Below are 18,592 nucleotides of genomic sequence, written 5' to 3'. Positions count from 1 at the left end.
CACACACACACACACACACACACACACACACACACACACACACACACACACACACACACACACACACACACACACACACACACACACACACACACACACACACACACACACACCTCCCTCTTCTAAAGGTGACATTTTATTTTAAAAAAAGAATGCACTTAAATGTGCAGGTTTTATTCTTGAAAGATGGGTTAATATTATTTTATTTTATACAAACAAGAGTGTGTTCATTCTTACACCATCAGTGGTTTTTGCACTGGAAAGCAGATGCTACACACTACTGTAGACCGGGAAAAACCTCTTTATTTTTAGCTAGAGTCTGTAAGGAAATAGGTTCAGATTAAAAACTATTCTTTGCCAGTTTACTGTCAGTTTCAAGATGCACGCTTGGATGAAGAAGACCCAAATGGACAAAAGACTAAAATAATAATAAAACTGAATATAAAAGCTGGCCATGCAGCAGCTAAACTTACATGAAGAGATTAAGAGAAGCACACAGAGCAGATAAACACAGAGAAGACGGCAGGATGACATGACTCTGAGGTGGTGAAACTGAGGACCTTATACAGAGAAGTGATGCTAAAATGACAGCTGTGTGACTGGAGCTGAGAAAAAAAAGTCTAAACTCAAAGAACCCACATCCTAAACTCCAGAAAACAACAAATACCCGAGATGAACTAAAGATAACACCAAAACCCAACATCACTGAATATGATTGTGTGCCGTTTGCATCATACTGCACCTTGAGTTCGCTGACTTGAGAGGTGATGTGCCACATCAGGTTCTCACCCAGAAACTTCATGCCGTATGGACCAATTAGTTCTGCCAGGGCTTGCAACTCTGTTCAGAAGTCATCAGTCACAGAGAGATCAATCAGCTAGATGTTTTAACAGAAATTCTAAAAAACAAAAAAAGCTGCAGTCCCTCTCAAAAGGTCATTCATATTGATGGGTGAGTTTAGTTTAAGCAATGAACCAATGAAGCTGCAGCTATTAGACCTGTGACTCAGCTTGACTTGTGACCAATTCTAAATGAATAACGTGTGGATTAGAGGGGAGTCGGTTAATGGGTTGAGTCACGACAAAGCAGGCAGATGCCTCGCTGCAGAGTAAATATAGGCAATGTGTGGAGGCGATTATTGAAGCATAAGGGTCTGTGTGTGTGTGTGTGTGTGTGTGTGTGCCTGAAACGGTACACATAAGGGAGTAACTTTAGCATTTGTGAGGAGCTCTGATGCTGCTGTGAGATAATGTGGAGGTGGAACTTTGTGGAGGAGAAACACAAGTACAGCCTTAGCAGATGGAAGAGTGGACTAGGTAATAAGCAATGCTAAAGTCCACGTAATTCAGGCAGTGTGAGAATAACCTGCAGGACAAGAGGTGTAAAATAAATACAACTCAATCCACACTTCACGTCCTCCTGAGCTTCAATACCAGCTCTTAGCAGGAAGACAGAGATCTGCGAGTTGGGCTCATGCAAACGGTGAGTCATTTCTTGAACTTGTGGGTTCACGATAATTAAACAGGAACATTTGTGTACCCGTTCAATTTACCTCCATGTCTCAGCAGAAAGGAAAAAAAAGAGTACTCAAACATTCAAACTCAGCTTTCTCATGCCTACAATTCTTCATTTAAACTCTCATTCATGAGTTTATTTTAAATACATGTGCTCTGGTCTTTAATAACCAATGCCTAGTGAGACAGTCTCTATGGAAAAAAGCTCTAACGCTTCAGGAAGTAAAGTCAGCTGAAGGAGAGGGTAGAAAAAAACAGCAGAATTTGGATTTTACTCATTACTATTCACAATATTTCAAAATCTTACTCCTGATTGGCTAACAGCAGCACAAATCTACCACTGAGTGTGTTTGCTCTGCTACGGTGATGTTTTATCTCCACAAATAACTAGCTAACGGTCATGCTAACGGTTAACTTCAACACAGCCATCCCCGGTTGCAACACCAATGGTGGATTCACATCTGGGTAATCTGTGCATATTCTGTGATCAGCTGACTGTAGAGGTAGCCTCTGATTGGTGGGTAGAATCAGCCAGCAGCAGCCTCCTGCATGCGTGATTCATTTTCTCTGACTACAGCTCGGACCTGCCGTTCTGGTCGCAGGAGTGCGAGGACAGTCTGCTGTGAAAGGGGCCCACAGCAGCACCGCTCCTCATTGAGAGTAAGAAGCTGTGTGCTTCACGTCAGAGCCTCCAAAAACAATGTTACTCACAGCTGCCTTTGTTAACTATTAAAAGGAGGACACCGCTGACTTATCCGTGCTTCTTTTGTCCCGCCCAGATTCTCTGAGAAATCCGTGTCTCTGAGAAGGAAGTGCACAAAAACATGCCACACTGGGGTGGGCTGACCCAACCAAGACCGGAATGGGCCAATCCAGATGTGAAGCTGCCACAAATTGGCTAGTCTGTGAAGGCTAATTGACAGTGTGACGTAGATCTGAGTGGCTTTATCTGACCCAAGTGTTTCCCTGTCAATTTTCTATTGGCAGCTAATGCAGAAAATACGAGTAGAAGACTATTTTAATTTTCTGCATGTGTAACTAAGAGTGTCTGATTGTATTAAAAAAAATACATTAAAAAAATAAGGTTCCGTAGTGAACTTATTGTTCAAAAAACTTTCAGCACATCAGATATTTTATGATACTTGGTCAAAAGCTCACTCAGTTTTAAACGTCAAGGACATCTTTATAAAGCATTAATTTCATCCATCAGCTGGACTTATAGCCATTGCAGGATGTGTTGTCATGACAACGTGGAAAGACTTGGTGATTTTTTAACTTAAACAAGTAAATTTATTGAAGAAGGCCATTGATGACCCACAGAGGAAATGAAAATGAGGTTTGAATAGAAAAAGTGTTCTCATGGTTGATACTAAAACGAGTTTTATTGTCGATGGACAAGTCATTGCTGTGCTGGTACATTTCTGATATTTTGGATTGGATACCCCCCCCCCCCCCACACACACACACACACACACACACACACACACCCCATCCTCCGGTTCTGTTGGTGCAAACTGGGAGAAGTCTCAGAATAATGCAGACCAGTTTGGGTTTTATTTATAAGGTAGTTAATAATCCAGTTTTAATGGTGAAATAATCAGGCAAAAATGTTCCTTGGTGGTGTAATTAGACTCAGGGTTATACATTTTTAGGAATGTCTCATGCAGGTATTATTTTGGGTTTGTTAGTCTTCATTTGTTTTCATTTTCTGTGTTTCTTCCTCGAGAGGAGTTACCTCTCTTGACCTGAGCTAAATGTTAATCAATCATCATTAAACCTAAAAGATCCCTGAAGCAGCCATGCTGTCAGCAAGTGCAGTGGTTACAATCCTCTGCACTGCCAGGTTTAGATAGACACAGGCAGATTCCTGAGTGCAGCCAAGTCCCAGGCCTCACTCAGCTTGGTTACTCGGCTAAAATTAAACTTGGCAGCTGTGATGCAGAGGCACAACTGGCAATAAGCAGCTGTAGAGTGTTTTCTATGTGAGTATGATAACAAACGGGTACCTGAAAGCAACTCAGTTAAAACAGGGGTAACCTACATAGTTTAAAAATTTTAAATAAAATAAAAAATGTTACTTAAAAATGACAACCTGACCTTGTTCTATTATATAAAGTAGATACAATTTCATAATTTATATATCCCCTAAGTCCCTCCCCGGGTCTCTACAGCAACGTGAATCATTAACACAAGCCTAGATCGTTGACCAATAGGATTGTGTATACACAAGCGGAAGCTGTCAATCAATGAGAATGTGCCCCAGTTCCCAGCATGTACTGTGGGGTGACACCATGACGCACAGTCACCTTAGCGCACCAAGCTAGCTTGAATACCAACTCAAACTGCACTGAATTAATGTCAGTCTGTCAACTGTGGAAGAGGAGGGAGCGGAACAAAAAGGGATTAATCTCTTTGTATCAGATCCAGTGATGGAAAATGTCATAAATACGAACTAGTTCAAAGTGCAGTTCAAACATTTTTAAATGAACTGGTACAGCTCATGGTTCATAATTAAAATTATTTAACTAAGTTCACAGTTTCAAAAATGCTAATACCCTCAGAAAAGTTATTTTCCAATTATTGCCACTCCTTCAGTCCACACTCAAACCCAGCTGCAGCTTTTGCCCTTACAGTAAATTCTCAAAGACTTGGGGGAACACTTGCTGTTAGAATAGCTTTTATAAAACGAGAAATTATTAAACAATCTAAGGGAAGAACCAGGCTGAGGTAGGAAACAAGGATGCTCCTCAAAGTACAAAACTTGTAAACAATAATTATTGTTTCATTAAGTCACTTTTCAAATTTTGTGAATGTGTCTTCTGACTTTATTGCCCAAAGTTATAAAATTCATTGCCTGTCATTGTGTTTCATTAAGGGCAACAACCAGCCTCAAAAGAATAAGCATACAAATAACTGGTGACAGTCTGTGACTGGTGTTTCCAGATTTGATGTCTTCCCTGTATAAATGATGTGTTCCATTTGTATTTGATACTTAGAAATTCCAACTTTCAAGTAGGAAAAAAATCAGCTGGACCCAAAATGAGCGCACTCACTTTAGCGTTCACACGTAACGTTGACAGCCACACAAACCAAGTTGTGAGAACCTGCTGGGTTGCTACAGATGCATGCTCCCACATGCTCCCCTCGCTCGGCTGATCAGGATTTTCTCATCGTCCCACAAACTACATGTTCAAAACAAGAGGTGATAGGGCCTTTTCAGTCCTTGCTCCAACACTACAGAATGAGCTCCCACTTGCTGTCAAATAGACCCCATCACTGCAGGTCTTCAAGAGTAGATTGAAGACTCTTTTTATCGTTTGGCTTTTACGTAACATGGATTTTTTAGATTCTTAATCTTTTATCATATCTGTTTTTATTGTGTCTGTCTTATCATTTTAGTTACTTTTTTATGTGGTTTATAACCTGTTTTATTGTCTTTTTTCTCTTTTATTGTTTTTATGTCATGTTCAGCGCCTTGGGCTTCTGTTAAATCAGTGAACGGTGCTACACAAATAAAATTTGATTAATTGACTGAAAAAACTATTCTTATTCAATGAACTCCTTCAGGCACAACATTGGTTGGAGATAAGTGACTAGCGTGGCGATACATTGGATGTAAGGTTGTAGCATTAGCACCGTTGTGCTAGCATCACGAGTACCAGATTCCTGACAGTTTTAGATATTGTCCTGCTTGAAAACTGCAGATTTCATTAAAACGAGTGATTAGCAGCTCCTGCTGTACCAGATGAAGCCTGAGGAGATAATTCAGCAGTTAGAATCAGGTGTGTCTGAGCAGGAACATATCAAAAACATGCAGCCACATAGGCCCGCCGTTAGAGCTACAAAGCTATTTGTGTGCAGTATGAGGAGTGGCTTTCAACTGCTTCCAGAAGGGGTACTGTCATGAGCCAGGGTGAGTACTCCTCTCAATATTCCACCTCTGAGCTGTGTGTTGCAGGAGAGGGAGGTTCAGCTGCATCTTGTTGGCAATCAGCGGGCCCGGCTACTTATGGAGGATGGAGAACACACCTCAACGCCGGATGATTATTACAGCTTGGTAGTTTCTAGCCTCCTAGTGTTACTTGGTATTTGTACTCTAGAGTTTCTTGGACTATTGTGAACTTTGGATTTTGTGATTACCCGTCTCCAGGTTGTTGGAACGTCTCTGATTCAGCGACTTCTCAGGATTACTCACCCATGCTTCATAGGACTTCTGGACGCAGCTCTCAACCATTCTCCATTCCTCCTAACCAACCCGCTCTCTTGCCCTCCTCACGCTCCCTCTCCTGAACCCCTCACTTGGATACACCCCGGCTCTCAACCTGCCCTCCCTCATTCCTGTGCTTTCCCATCTCCCAGTAAGTCTTTTCTCTGCACCCACCAAGTTAAGACTTACCTCCCTGGACTCACCTGTATCTGCTCTCCCCTCCTTAGACACTCCCGTTTCTCGATTCCCACTGGACTTACCAGTGCACCTTCAGTTCCCGTTTATAAATAAATATTATTTTTTACCATCAATCCGTGAGTTGTTGTGATTCTGCATGTCTTGGGTTAGACGTGTTCCCCAGACCATGACAGGAGGGGAATCCATTCAATTTTCAAAATGATCTCATTCTCTCCTTGATGACATTATGCTACGAACCCCGGCTTTAACTGCTTGGAGACGGCGAGCGCCGAGAGAAAAATTGCAGCTCGCGCACCAGGTAACTTGGTGTCTAAAAACAGCACAACTTCTGCAGCCTTGAAGTATTTCAGGTATGATGCAAACTTAAAAGGAGAGCCAGTAAACACTGAGGATGCAGTTTGTACAAATAAAAGATCAACAAAAGACGCATGCTCCGTCGGCACAGAGCGAGCCGTGGCTGAAATAGCAGATGTCTTTCTAGAGCCTGTTGTTAAAGACGATAGTGCACTTCTCTGGTAGAAAATATGCAGCCAAACTTCCCTAGATGTCGCAACTAGCCACAAAGTACCTGTATGTTGGTGCCACAAGCTAATGGAAGCGGGTTTTCATTAGTGGGTCCACAGTGTCCTAAAATTAAACCAGAAAAGGTAAACATACTGGTTTTTCCAGGCAAAAAATCTTTTTTATAAGCTGTGTTTTTATTAACTTGTTAAAATGATGTGTGTTATGTTGTTATTGTTTTAGTTATAGTGTTTGGTATTCAGTTTCTTAACAGTGAAGGTCCAAACAAACTGTTTGGTGATTCCACTTTGAGGCTTATGTCATCATTTTGAAATTAGTCCCGGTAGGATCGTGCACCATGGTAAAATGTGGAGGAAGTTAGATGGTATGAAAATTTGGATACCGCCCAAGCCTAGCTGACACAATGAGCATTATTTTTTATCTCAGCTTCAGTGCTGACCTGATACATCTGAGAACTCCTCTGCTCTAAATGTGAGTTCACTGTCGGTCGTCTGGCTGACAAAGCACTGCATCGTGGGACAGTGAACGATGAGGGTGCCGCTTGCCTGACGCAGAAGGGCCTCCAGGTACCTAAGGTGCAGAAAGCATATTTAGTACAGACAAATGAGTGTCTTTAACCCTTAGAATTTGAAATAAAGAGGGCAATTAAAGAGAGTGTTCCTCTGCTTAACACAGAGAGGCAGGAAATGGGGCAAAGCAAGCTCTAGACGATGTACTTGTCAATGCTGCAACATTTTGTGTTAAATGCTTGAGCAGCTGTGCTTTCTTCTAATGCTTATATGCCATAAGTGTTTGTTAGTGTATAAATAGCTGAATGCATGAGTATTTAATGACCCACCAGGTTGTGTAGAGGTGTGTAATGGTTGGGCCTCCATTGGAGTCTAACGGCTGTGTTTGCTGCAGCAGGACATTCTTCATCAGCCGTGTGATGTCCACGTTAATGTAGCAGGAGAGGTTGTGCAGACTGGTTGTGTAGGTCCTGATCCCAGCCAGCAGGTCGGTGGGACGTGCTATCTCCTGGGTGGTCTGGTTGTAATTGATCATTTTTAAGATGATCCTGGAGGAAAATGTTTTGACAAAGTCACTTGTCACCAGGCTGACAGAGTTCAGACGAGGTTTTAGAGCAGGTTAAATGAGCCGTGGTGATGAGACAATTCGGGTTTTATAACTGCAAGGCTTCACTGCAGATTTATTTATGTTTTCATCAGGTTTCTCTTTTTGTTTTATTTACAGTGTCAGCCACATAGGGACTAATCAGATCCCTAGCAGGAATGCTGCTACTCGAGAACATTAAATTTAATGTGGCAGAGCAGATACACGTCAAATAAGACAAAGAGACTAAAAAGAACATATGCAGAGTATCATGAGCTCATCCTGGGACCAGACACTAATCTAAACAGCTGTTAATACTGAAATGAGACTGAGCTGAGGAGCGACAGGTTGAGTCTTTGCTCAGATTTGTAAAGTGGATCGACACAAAGGCTTTCTAGTGATGAAGATGTTTCACAAGAGCCGAGTTCCTCAAGATTCCTCTGATTATTTGAAGGGCAAAGATAAAAGAAAACTTAAAAAATAAAGAATCATGCTGAGAAAAGTGTGAATATATCCAACAGGTTGGAGTGTTGTGTCGCAATTGTACTTTTTGTGTTTAAAGCCCTTTCTTAGGTTCTAATAGTTCTACGCTTGACACAAAAGTTATTTATGAACGTCTTTGCAAAAAATCTCTCTCTCATAAAGCTTTTTCAGCTATTTAATTCTCGACATTTTCAGTACCTTCCAGAATAGATTTCAGGGCTCTGTCACTTTGAGAAAACAAGCTGGAACTGGCCACGCCCACCCATCCTCCACTCAGGCTGCTGTAAGCTGAGAAGCTCTGATATCGGAGTCGATGTTGAGCTGCTGCTCCTCAACTTTAGAGCGTTTCTATGCAATTTTCCCCACTCGTAACTTCACAAACAGGGACTTTAGAAACCCTTCGTTTGAGACACATAATTGCTAAAACCAAACACTGACAGAAACCAGGTGGTTGGTTTTAATTCACACATGGGGTGATTACAGAGGCAGTAGGGACCTACAAGGCAGCACATTCTACAGCTTCTGTTTATTTTCTAAGTGACTTTGATTTTTGGAAGCAAAACAGAAAGAGATTTCATGCAGATTAGTTAGGTAATTTACAACAATATTGATCATCATGCAATGGAATTGCAGGCTCTTTAAATGGCACATTTCTGATATTTCATGAAAATATCCTCAGTGCTTCTCACTGAACAGAAAATATGCAAATTATGAATTTATTATATATTCTGAAGCTCCAACATGTATTGTATACTCTGCATTACTTTGACAGAAATATAAAAATCCCCCCATCTTACTCAGAAAGACGCATCTCGAGGTGAGAAAGCAGGAACTCTGTGGGAACAACAATGTGGTTGAAGACAGTGAAGTCCGTGCAGAGAGTGTAGGAGGAACTGAGCTCTGTCAGAGTCAGGTGCAACTTGTCCATACTGGCAGACAAAAAAGAGAAAGGCGAGACACAAAGTACGGATAAATACTTTGAAAATGACTTCAGTATTCATTTATGTTCCTCTGCATAAAGACATCAGAGAACTGAAGGCCAAAGGGAGGAAACCAGAAGAGAAAGGACAGGATTACAGCTCTGAAAGTGCCGCCATATATGGAAAAAAGATAATGAAAACACAGAAGTAAATAAAAGTGTCGAATGAGCTTTTGTGTAGTAAGAGGAGGTTTCCAATGTTTCTTGGGCGGATTAGATTCCATCAACTTCAACTAATTCAAGTGTCCTTTATTTCAAAAATGCATACTAGAGTGTTTTATTGAGCAAAACGGAAATGATGGGCTTTTCAAAATCAAACAAATGACATGTTTTCTCTGCGTGTCAGATCTGGCTGTTCTTAATGTAATAAACCAAGAATTTTTCAGACGTCGGATTCAAGAATCAAACTGAATAATTATTACAAGTTAGGCTGCAAAACAAGACGAGAAAATTATAATAAGGGAGAAAAAAATAAACAAATAAAGGCAAATCTGACTTTGTTTCTATGATTCGATTTTTTCTCAGACTCTCAGCTCCAGGTTTCTCCTTCTGGACTTCTTTATTTTTTGGCAACTGCTTCTTTTGCTTTCTGTGGCGAGCAGCGCTGATGGTCTCGGCACAATGCTTGGGCAGCAGCTTCAGGGTTACCCCGGAATGAATGGATAGAGAGAAAGAAAGGTGGAAGAGTTAAACCCAGATGAGTAAATATAGCAAAAAACATTCAGGTTTTAAATGAATCACAAGTACTAACTTAAAAAGTATAATTTTATTAAACTGATCTAGAACCAGTGCTCAGGAGGCATCATCTCTAAAGTTTGAGTCTTTTCTTATCATTGCATTCGGATTTCTCCACTCTGCCTCCAGCTAAATACACAGAAGCTGAAGCTGCTCTGATTATTTCTGGATCCGGACTGAGTAAAAATCCCATTCCTGCTGGATAATTAGGTTTCCAAATGTTTAAATAGACCCAGACTCCACCTGGTCATTGAGATTACGCTGCTCAGCACATATCTCTAACATAACACCACTGGTCTGCTTAGCTATTTGGTCCAAGAAGGTCACACACAGGCTCAGACTTCGCTTCTCCAATATGTCTGCCTGCACAAACAAAGGCAAAACAACAAGAGAAGCAATAAAGGAGATTCTGCACAGAAAGAAGCACAGGTGAACACAGAAATACATATAAACAGAATAATCTACAGTAAGTGCATACTAAATAAAATGCCAACAAGTGGTGATCAGAATAACACTGACCTCTTCTGGACAAAGAGTGTGTGCACACTGACTAAAGTGAGAACAGGCCAAGGGGAAGGACATGAGGTATCGCTTCATGGGCATCTCCTCACTGCTCTGGTTGAACATTTTCTCAAAGACACGGGGGTAGAAACTGGACAAAAGAGGAAAATATGTAAACAAGGATTCATAAAATCTATTTCAAAGTATAAATATGTAAATATATTTTTAAAAGACTGACCAGAGGATGGAGAGCTCAGATGTCTCATGTAGCATATCTTCCAGACTGTCCACCATTCTGGTGTGAAACTGGATCAAGTTCATCACCTTTGGCAGGTCAGTGTAGTCTTTCATTGGAAGAAGGGCCTTAGCCACGCTCGTGTAGGCCTAAAGACAAACACAAACAAACAGAACTTATGAGGTTGTGAATTGGTGATTAATGGCAAAAGAAGTAGAATGATATAAAAATATTAACCTGTAATCTCAGCCAGTCCATTCTGAGAGCTCTGAAATCAAATTCTTCTTTGTTTTCCACTAAAGAGAATATTAATTTATTAGTAGTGCAATCTGTAATGGTAAATTTGAACACGAAACAACTAAATGCTAAAGTTTTGAGATCAGTATTTACAAAATCTGAGACCATGGTCTTGAATCAGAAAGAGTAGAAGGCCTTCTCCAGGTCAGGAAAAAGGACCTGCCTCAAGGAGGCTCCTCTCGATGTGGAGGAGCAGCGTATCTACCCGAGCCTCCCCTACCACCGAAGCCAACTTAGGTAGCAGTCAGTCAACAGCTCCTCCCCTCCTTTAAACCTGAGAATCTAGGACAAGTGACCTAAGGTATCCTGGTGCCACGAGTACATATGGGCACCTTTATGCTTAAAGATGATGTTCATTATGGACAATCCATGACGTGCACAGAAGGCCAATAGCAAAACACATCTTGAATTCAGATCAGGGGGGGGGGGTGGAGGGGTGGGGGGTGGGTGGGTGGGGGGGGGGGGGGGAGCAGTCTGGGCTGCAGCTTGGTGCATAAGCACAAACCACAGTCAGGACCCGTCCTCCGTAGGCAGAGGGAGGCTACCCTCTCATTCACTGGCAAAAGGTACAGGTACAGGCAACAAGACGCCCACCCCTGCTCGGCGCCTGTCAGGGGGCCCAACTCCAGAGTGGAAGAGTATCCATCTCCTCTCAAGGAGACTGGTTCTGGAGCCAGAGCAAATGCATCAAGGTGAGTCCAACAATTTCTAGCCAGAATCTTTCAACCTCACACATCAACTCAGGCTCCTTTCCCAGCAGAGAGGTGACATTCCACGGCCCAATAGCTAGCCTCTTTAGCCCAGGATCAGACCGCCAAGGTCGCCGACCTCAGCTACTGCCAATCTCGCACTTCACCCAACCTCTTTGGCCCCTCCTATGAGTGGTGAGCTTGTGGGAAGGGGGACCCACGTCTCCTCTTTGAGTTTTAATGGGTGAAAACCCAGCCAACGTGCCCTAAATCTAGGCCTGGCTTCAGAGTGGGGCACAGTGACCCACATCCGGGTGAGGTAACAGTGCTTCCAGGACATAAGTTTGAATGTGATATTTATTGTTCTGTTACCTTGTTTAATGGAGAGAGCAGAGAGAGTTGAGACAAAGGAGCTAAACAGGACAGACTCCTCTTCTGGACAAACATACATGTTCTGAAAAACAGTGTTAGGTTAAGATAAACCTCCAGGAGAATCATTCATTGTTATTCATACGGTAGTCTATATTTGATTTTGTAAAGTTCACATACCTGTATGGTGTCATTCAGAAGCAAAGCATCAAACTGAGCCAGGTACTGAACATGATAACGCTGAACTACATGGCTGTGCTTTTTCATTAGCCCTCGTAACTTCTCCATACAGAACAGCAATTCAGCCATCTGACTAAAAATCGCCAAAAACAATAAATATTAAACTCAGAATCCTTGTTTAGGTGACTTTAAAGGGGTGCTATGCAGTTTTGAGTTGCTTTTAGCACCCCCCAGTGTCCATTAGTGAAACCAAAAGTGAAACTTAACATCCTAATGACCTACTTGTCATTGTAGTCTTCTGGCATCTTGATCTTTGGCATATTTTCAGAGTGTCTGACGAGCCACAGGACCTCGTCGCGGGAAAACGACAATGCCATGAAGACAAACAGAGCCTTCAGGATTCCCAGAAATGGAAAGAAGGAAGGATTTAGGAAGTGGCAGAAGCTGGATCAGCTACAAGGACTAATAAAATAAAGTAAATAAAGTAAACTCATCCAGTGTTTTATCTAAAGTTCTCACAGTTCTTATACCTTTGGTCCCAGAAGACCTGGTTCATCCTCTAGAACTTTACATAATTCCTTCAGAGCTCCTCTCAAAAAATTCCTCCTCTCTCTGTGCATAGCTCCACTGAAAATGTATGAAAAATTACATACAAACACATGTTTCCACTTTAAACTAACAGTAAGTCATTGAATGTTTCTAAAAAAAAGCAAATAAATCACTTTTACCAGTTGGCTAAAACATGCTCACGGCATTCCTTGATATCAGCAATGCGCTTGTGGTATCTGATATGAAAAGAAACAAAGAATTCATTAGGAAATTAACTTGGGCTCTAATAAAACCCACTGATTTGATGTTTGTTTTACTTTTTATATTGTTAGTGTTAGCCTCTATTAGAAGAAAATAAAAATTTTTATGAGAAATGCTCTGTTATTAATAACATCCTTTCAGCATGGAGCTATGAATCATCTCTCATTGCTCCCATTATTTCATTGTTCTTCGTAATTGCTTGTTTATTTTGTTTTATTTATTTATGAAACAAAATGTAAGATTGTTTTTCATTAAGCAATAAATGAATCTTTAATCAAAGTTAGTTGTGTTTTTTTATGTAAAAAAACATTGTTTAAATAAACAACTATGTAACGGAATGAAATGACTGTTTTCCACCTAAAAGTCATTTCCCCCCTCTCCTCAGCAAGAACTAATCTGCATGAGATATTGCTCAAGGTCTCATGCATCTGCTCCTAAACTGTTTTCCTTTCAAGACAAAGAGAAGAATGAAGACAAAGGACTCTCTCTTTTTAATAAATCAAAGAACTCTATTTTTAATAAGCTAATCAAACAAAGTGTTAGTCAATAATAAAATGAGAACCAATTTGTGAAATCAAAATATTAATTACTTTATTCAATTTGTGAAATCAAAATATTAATTACTTTATTATAATCCTGTAGAATATAATAAGTAATATAACTTTAAATGTTTCCACAAGAGACTGATCACACGTAGCATTAAAACATGACACATTGCTTTTACTGATCCAATCAGAATCTGCCAGATCTGACAGAGGCATAGTTTTGGTGGTGCTTGGTAAATCTGTCATCTTTTCATTCGACCATAAACCAAAGCATCCAAAGTATAAAACTATCTTTAACGCAGTTCAAAGCGTTCGAGAGAAGTTTTGGGAGTGGCCAATCCGTAACTTTCATCTTCAGCCGAAAGAACCAACGACAAGCTGGATAAATCTGTGCCGTTCCACCTGCTGCATCGGTTCCTTTCAGAATAACAGCTGAACCATCACGACCCCATTTTGGGTCTTGTTAGATGCCGATAAACTGTCGTGACCCGGAAATATCTCAAAGACCGGTCTGGTCAGCTGCCGCGGCTATTCTACAGGCTTCGGCTCCAGAAAGGTCCAAGCTGGACCCCTACACCTCCTGATCTAGATGGGGACTTCCGCCAAGGGTACGTAGACCGACAGAATGGCGTCTTATGTGTTTATGAATCTCTGAATCAAAGCTTAGCGCGAAGACATCACCTTCACTCCCATCAGAACTAATCGTTTCTCCGGATTTGCTGGTTCTGAACAACATTCCACACTACACCATTCTCCGTCTCACTTCACCTTAGTTACACCTTATATTTAGTGTTTAAAGTTTTTCTAGTTTTAATTTGTTTAGTAATAAATTGTCATGCTGCCTCCTTCACAACCCACGACATCCTCCCCCGGAGGATCCCACACACACGCAGCCCAACCGAACTCCACTACCCAGCATCCCCAGCGCCAGCCTTCCGGCCCACGTCACCCGCCATGTCTACATAAGGAAGTACGACTCAACACCAAACCACTCAGTCATCGATTCTAACCGAACTATGCTCCGAGTTCTGACCAAACCCAACCCGATCATTCAACCCGTTCTGACCAGATCAGCCCGAGCCACTCACCCTGCCGACTCACAGTAAGTCAGCTTGTTTCCTTTTGGAACCGCCGTGCTCACCAGCTTTGTATGGTTTGACTCCTAGAGCAAACGCATGTCAATCTGCCTGGCGTCAGTCACTCCGCGCTTGGGTCAAAACACAAGCTACAATCCGAACTCTCGCTCCGGTTCAGCTCAGCTCGAGTCAAGCCTTACATAAATCTTTAAACTTTTAAAACTTGACTCTCTCTTCTGTTGTCTCTCAGTCAATACGAAGTGTTACATAATCCCTGTAATAAAAAGTTCCAATCTTCTGGTTAAAGTACCCAAAGATCCATTAGATTGATTCCATATTTGCTATGGAATCTCATGTCTCATGGTTCATTAAATAACATGTAAATTAAACCCTTTACAACAACAACAAAAAAAAAAAAGACATTTGGAATCAAATGACTTTATGTAAAATGAATCCCTCCTAAAACGTGTTAGAATTCATCAGGCCAACAGATAATCAGAACTACCAGATGATAAATTAAGGTGTCAGGATGTTTGAGAAAGAGGTTTAAATCCTACATCCAAAATCCGCAGTGTGAAGAGAATAAAGGTTGTGTACCCTTTGAAGGAGTCTAGGAGGTCCTCAGAGACTTTGTGTATGTTGAGGACTTCGTCTCTGATGAGGGTGAGGTAAATGCCGCTCCGTAGACCCATCTTCCACAGCTCCAGAGATGCCTGGTTTGAGTTCAGGCTGTTGTGGCACAACAGGAAGCCAACTGCAAGGAAGGGAAGTTAATGGTGGTCATGATATAGATCTAAAGGCCTGGAGGCATCGTTGTTAGAGGTCAGGTTACATTAACTGGAGAATTTGGGTTTCTCTCCGCTCTTTCCTTCTTTAACAAAACGTTCTGAAATTGGTTTTCAATTGAATACAAATGCAGAACTTAATTAGTCTAGAAATCTAGACTAGACTGTAGCCAAAGTAAAATGATTTTGCTCTTCAGGTCGACCTAGACACTCTCCATTAGAGTCTCAGCAGGCCTGAGCATTATTGTGCCTTACCAATCAACAGTGTTCTATCGGTTTGGCAGGCCAATCACAGCGACAGAAGCAAGATGGTACCATCAGATAAAAGAAAAATCCACATATATAGTACGGCTTGCCAGGCTAGAACTTGATATGTTAGTAAAAATGAATTAAAATGTTTTGAAAGTGTAACCAGAATGAATAAAATCAGTAACTGATGTAATTGAACTGAATCCGTTTATTTGAATTTGAGCTTTGAGTTTCACCACTGCTGATAGGTGTGTGTGTGTCTGAAACAAAGTAGCAGAGCCTCCAAGTTGTTTTACTTTGACAAAGTGGGATTTCTGGAACAAAAATACATACTAATGATCCAACGCTCCATCACGTCCAGTGGCAGGTATTCACACGCCATCTGTAGAAAATACCAGGGTCATTAATGAAAATATTTTGGTAATGCTTGAAATTTGCTTTAACTTTGTTGTGGAAAAATCTATGTATATTAATTATGTATATTAATCAACCAACTGGATGTAATATGTACTGATCTATGCCTCTCTGCATCCTCTCATACACTCACACACACACACACACACACACACACACACACACACACACACACACACACACACACACACACACACACACACACACACACATTCTTGTTTTCATACACACACTGACTCTCCCTCTCTCACACAATGACCTCACTCCTCCTTTCTTATCTTCCTCTCTATAAATAAAGTCTGTGAACAGATGTTCGGGGCATTTGCTTCGGCATCTTGCCACAGTTATAACTGTTTGACTTGTCTGCTCTATGTCTCCTTCTCTCTTCACTATAGGTAATGGGTTATTGATAAACATATTGATAAAATCCATGACAAACTTACAGGACAATCAACCATGTTTAACATTCTGTTTTTATCACAAGCATTATGCTTGCAGTGAAAAGTGTTTAGAAAAGACCTAAAAAGATGTGGTTTAGTTTCTATATTGTTCAGTAAAACGTTTTGATGTTTTGTTTCCAAATATTCATTTTTTACATGATAGTTTTTATGGTTAACTAAAAATCAGCATAAAAATACAGACAATTATCAAGGTAAGATTTGATGAAGATTTTTGGAAAATCTGGTTCTCTTTATGGCTCCATGCAAATTCTGTATCTTTGTTGTTGTTATTTCATCCAGGCAAGTATACTAAAGTTTAGCTCATAAAATTAGTTAATTTTATTAATTTTCTGTTGAAAATGACAAAAAATACACTGTAAGAAATGAAATGTTGAATTGACTTTACAAATTTACTACATTTATGGAGTAATATACATTTATTTCTACCATAACAACATATAACAATGCCACTCATTGTCCAATAATTGTTTATGCCTTAAAGGAAAACAATCTTGTCTAACTTCAAAAACTTCTCTCTCCTCCTCTGAGATGCAGAAGTAAACATGCAGAAGTGAACTCACTGTGTCACAGCAGGCCGGATCCATCATGGTAGCAGGAGCATTGAGTAAGTTGAGGAGCTGGGCACTCCGCCATTGCTCTGCAGGCAGATTCCTGCGTGGATAAACCATCTTCAGCGAGAGCAACGCTGCTGTAACGGACTGAAATTTAAAAAAAGCGCAAGAGAAGAAAATTAGAGAAATCAGGCCAACGCTGCATCCAAATCTAATGCATATTGTCCCTGCTCAGAACAGGTAAACATATTTGAGTTCGATTTACTCTGGTATGAGGGCCAAACTCCTCAGTGAGCTTCTTCCATGGATGCTCGTATTCCACAAACATCTGGCCCAATCGGGGGTAGGAGGGGTCGCTATAGATGTGGGTAAAAAGATTCACAAGAAATTTTAAATTAAAACAAGAAACAGGAAATCAAGCAAAAGCTGCGGCGTCTGGAGAGAAGATTTAAAACAGCATTTGTTTGAACGACAGGAATACTTGTAAGACTATTAGGTTGGCTCTGTGTGGTCTCTCTTTAGTCAAATGCGAGCTCCACGTCAAGTGTAAAATGTTTTTGTTTTAGGTTCATTGCTTAAATTAAGACAAACATCCTGCTGTTTGTTCAAACAAATATCCTGCAAAGTGGAACAACTACAAACCACCAAAATACTCTTTAAAAGAATTAGGAATGAGCCGATGGGGTTTCTAAACAATAATGACTGAAAAAAGAGAACCTAGCGGCACAATGGTGCAGTGGTTAGTGCTGTTGCCTTACAGCAAGGCCTGGGGTCTTTCTGTATGGAGTTTGCATGTTCTCCCTGCGCACACGTGGGCTCTGTCCGGGTAGCCCAGCTTCTTCCCACAGTTCAAAAACATGATGTCAGGGTGACTGGTTTCTTTAAATTGTTAAGTGTGAGTGTGCATGCATGGTTGTTGGTCCTGTGTGTCTCTATTTTCATGTAAACCTCAAACCTAAACTGCATGTGTCATGGGATTTCAGTATTTTACAATCAAACAGTAAAATAAAAGCATTTTGTTTGTTCTAATTGGTTTTAGGCAATAAGTTTAAAGTTTAGGGTGTAAAATCAAATCTAATTTCCAAGGTTTAAAAAACAATACACTCTAATTAAGATATGATCTCTTCCTAGTGCCATAATAATGTTAAAAGCAATAACAACAATAAGCTCTAAGACCTCACATTCTTTCATCTATAATAGAAAGTTGCAGAAGGATAAGCTCAAACAGGTTGAGTTTTCCCTCACCTGCATCCGTTGGTCATCTCATGGGCACAGTTAAACATCCCCACCAGGACCTTCTTGTCATCGATGCGGGACAGAGTGATGATAACAGATGTGTAGGTGATGATCAGGTCCAAGTAGTTCTTGGTGAATTCAAAGTTCAGAGACTGAAATGAAAACCTTAGTTTCATTATTTAAAATTCCTCTTAAACACTTTTTTTGCATGGAGGGGAATTAAATCAATGAATCTGCAGTAAAACATTAGAAATAATGTAGTTCAACTTTTAATTGTTGGGGTTTGGAGAGAGTAGGATGAATGTGCTGCATACTGATGTTTTTTTTTATTCAAAGCAGTTTTATTCCTACAAAATTTACTTACAATATCAAAGAAGCACTGACAGGCATCTATGGTGTTCAGCAACTCATAAACATGATCCTGAAAAAAAGCAAAAACACATTTAGGAACAAGAAACAACATT

General features: G+C 40.6%; 1 protein-coding gene across 1 annotated transcript in view; it reads right to left on the bottom strand.

Moving 5' to 3' along the window:
* Nucleotides 1-18,592, bottom strand: part of nckap1l (NCK associated protein 1 like) — a 32,861-nt gene that overhangs the window by 11,808 nt on the left and 2,461 nt on the right. Inside the window, exons 4-23 of the mRNA XM_015959112.3 lie at nucleotides 18,493-18,549; nucleotides 18,138-18,280; nucleotides 17,158-17,248; nucleotides 16,902-17,039; nucleotides 15,800-15,848; nucleotides 15,030-15,186; nucleotides 12,730-12,786; nucleotides 12,532-12,628; nucleotides 12,284-12,393; nucleotides 12,002-12,134; nucleotides 11,825-11,906; nucleotides 10,704-10,762; nucleotides 10,470-10,615; nucleotides 10,250-10,382; nucleotides 9,974-10,093; nucleotides 9,492-9,631; nucleotides 8,814-8,945; nucleotides 7,280-7,498; nucleotides 6,881-7,011; nucleotides 743-840 (exon numbers count right to left, since the gene is read on the bottom strand). Coding sequence (XP_015814598.3) covers nucleotides 743-840; nucleotides 6,881-7,011; nucleotides 7,280-7,498; nucleotides 8,814-8,945; nucleotides 9,492-9,631; nucleotides 9,974-10,093; nucleotides 10,250-10,382; nucleotides 10,470-10,615; nucleotides 10,704-10,762; nucleotides 11,825-11,906; nucleotides 12,002-12,134; nucleotides 12,284-12,393; nucleotides 12,532-12,628; nucleotides 12,730-12,786; nucleotides 15,030-15,186; nucleotides 15,800-15,848; nucleotides 16,902-17,039; nucleotides 17,158-17,248; nucleotides 18,138-18,280; nucleotides 18,493-18,549 — 2,292 coding nt within the window. The remainder of the gene's footprint in view (nucleotides 1-742; nucleotides 841-6,880; nucleotides 7,012-7,279; nucleotides 7,499-8,813; nucleotides 8,946-9,491; nucleotides 9,632-9,973; nucleotides 10,094-10,249; nucleotides 10,383-10,469; nucleotides 10,616-10,703; nucleotides 10,763-11,824; nucleotides 11,907-12,001; nucleotides 12,135-12,283; nucleotides 12,394-12,531; nucleotides 12,629-12,729; nucleotides 12,787-15,029; nucleotides 15,187-15,799; nucleotides 15,849-16,901; nucleotides 17,040-17,157; nucleotides 17,249-18,137; nucleotides 18,281-18,492; nucleotides 18,550-18,592) is intronic.

This window comes from Nothobranchius furzeri, chromosome 3 (assembly GCF_043380555.1).
Source record: "Nothobranchius furzeri strain GRZ-AD chromosome 3, NfurGRZ-RIMD1, whole genome shotgun sequence".
In the NCBI taxonomy this organism is placed as follows: Eukaryota; Metazoa; Chordata; class Actinopteri; order Cyprinodontiformes; family Nothobranchiidae; genus Nothobranchius; species Nothobranchius furzeri.
The sequence above is the reverse complement of the archived record's forward strand: the minus strand, read 5'-3'. Positions and strand labels throughout refer to the sequence as shown.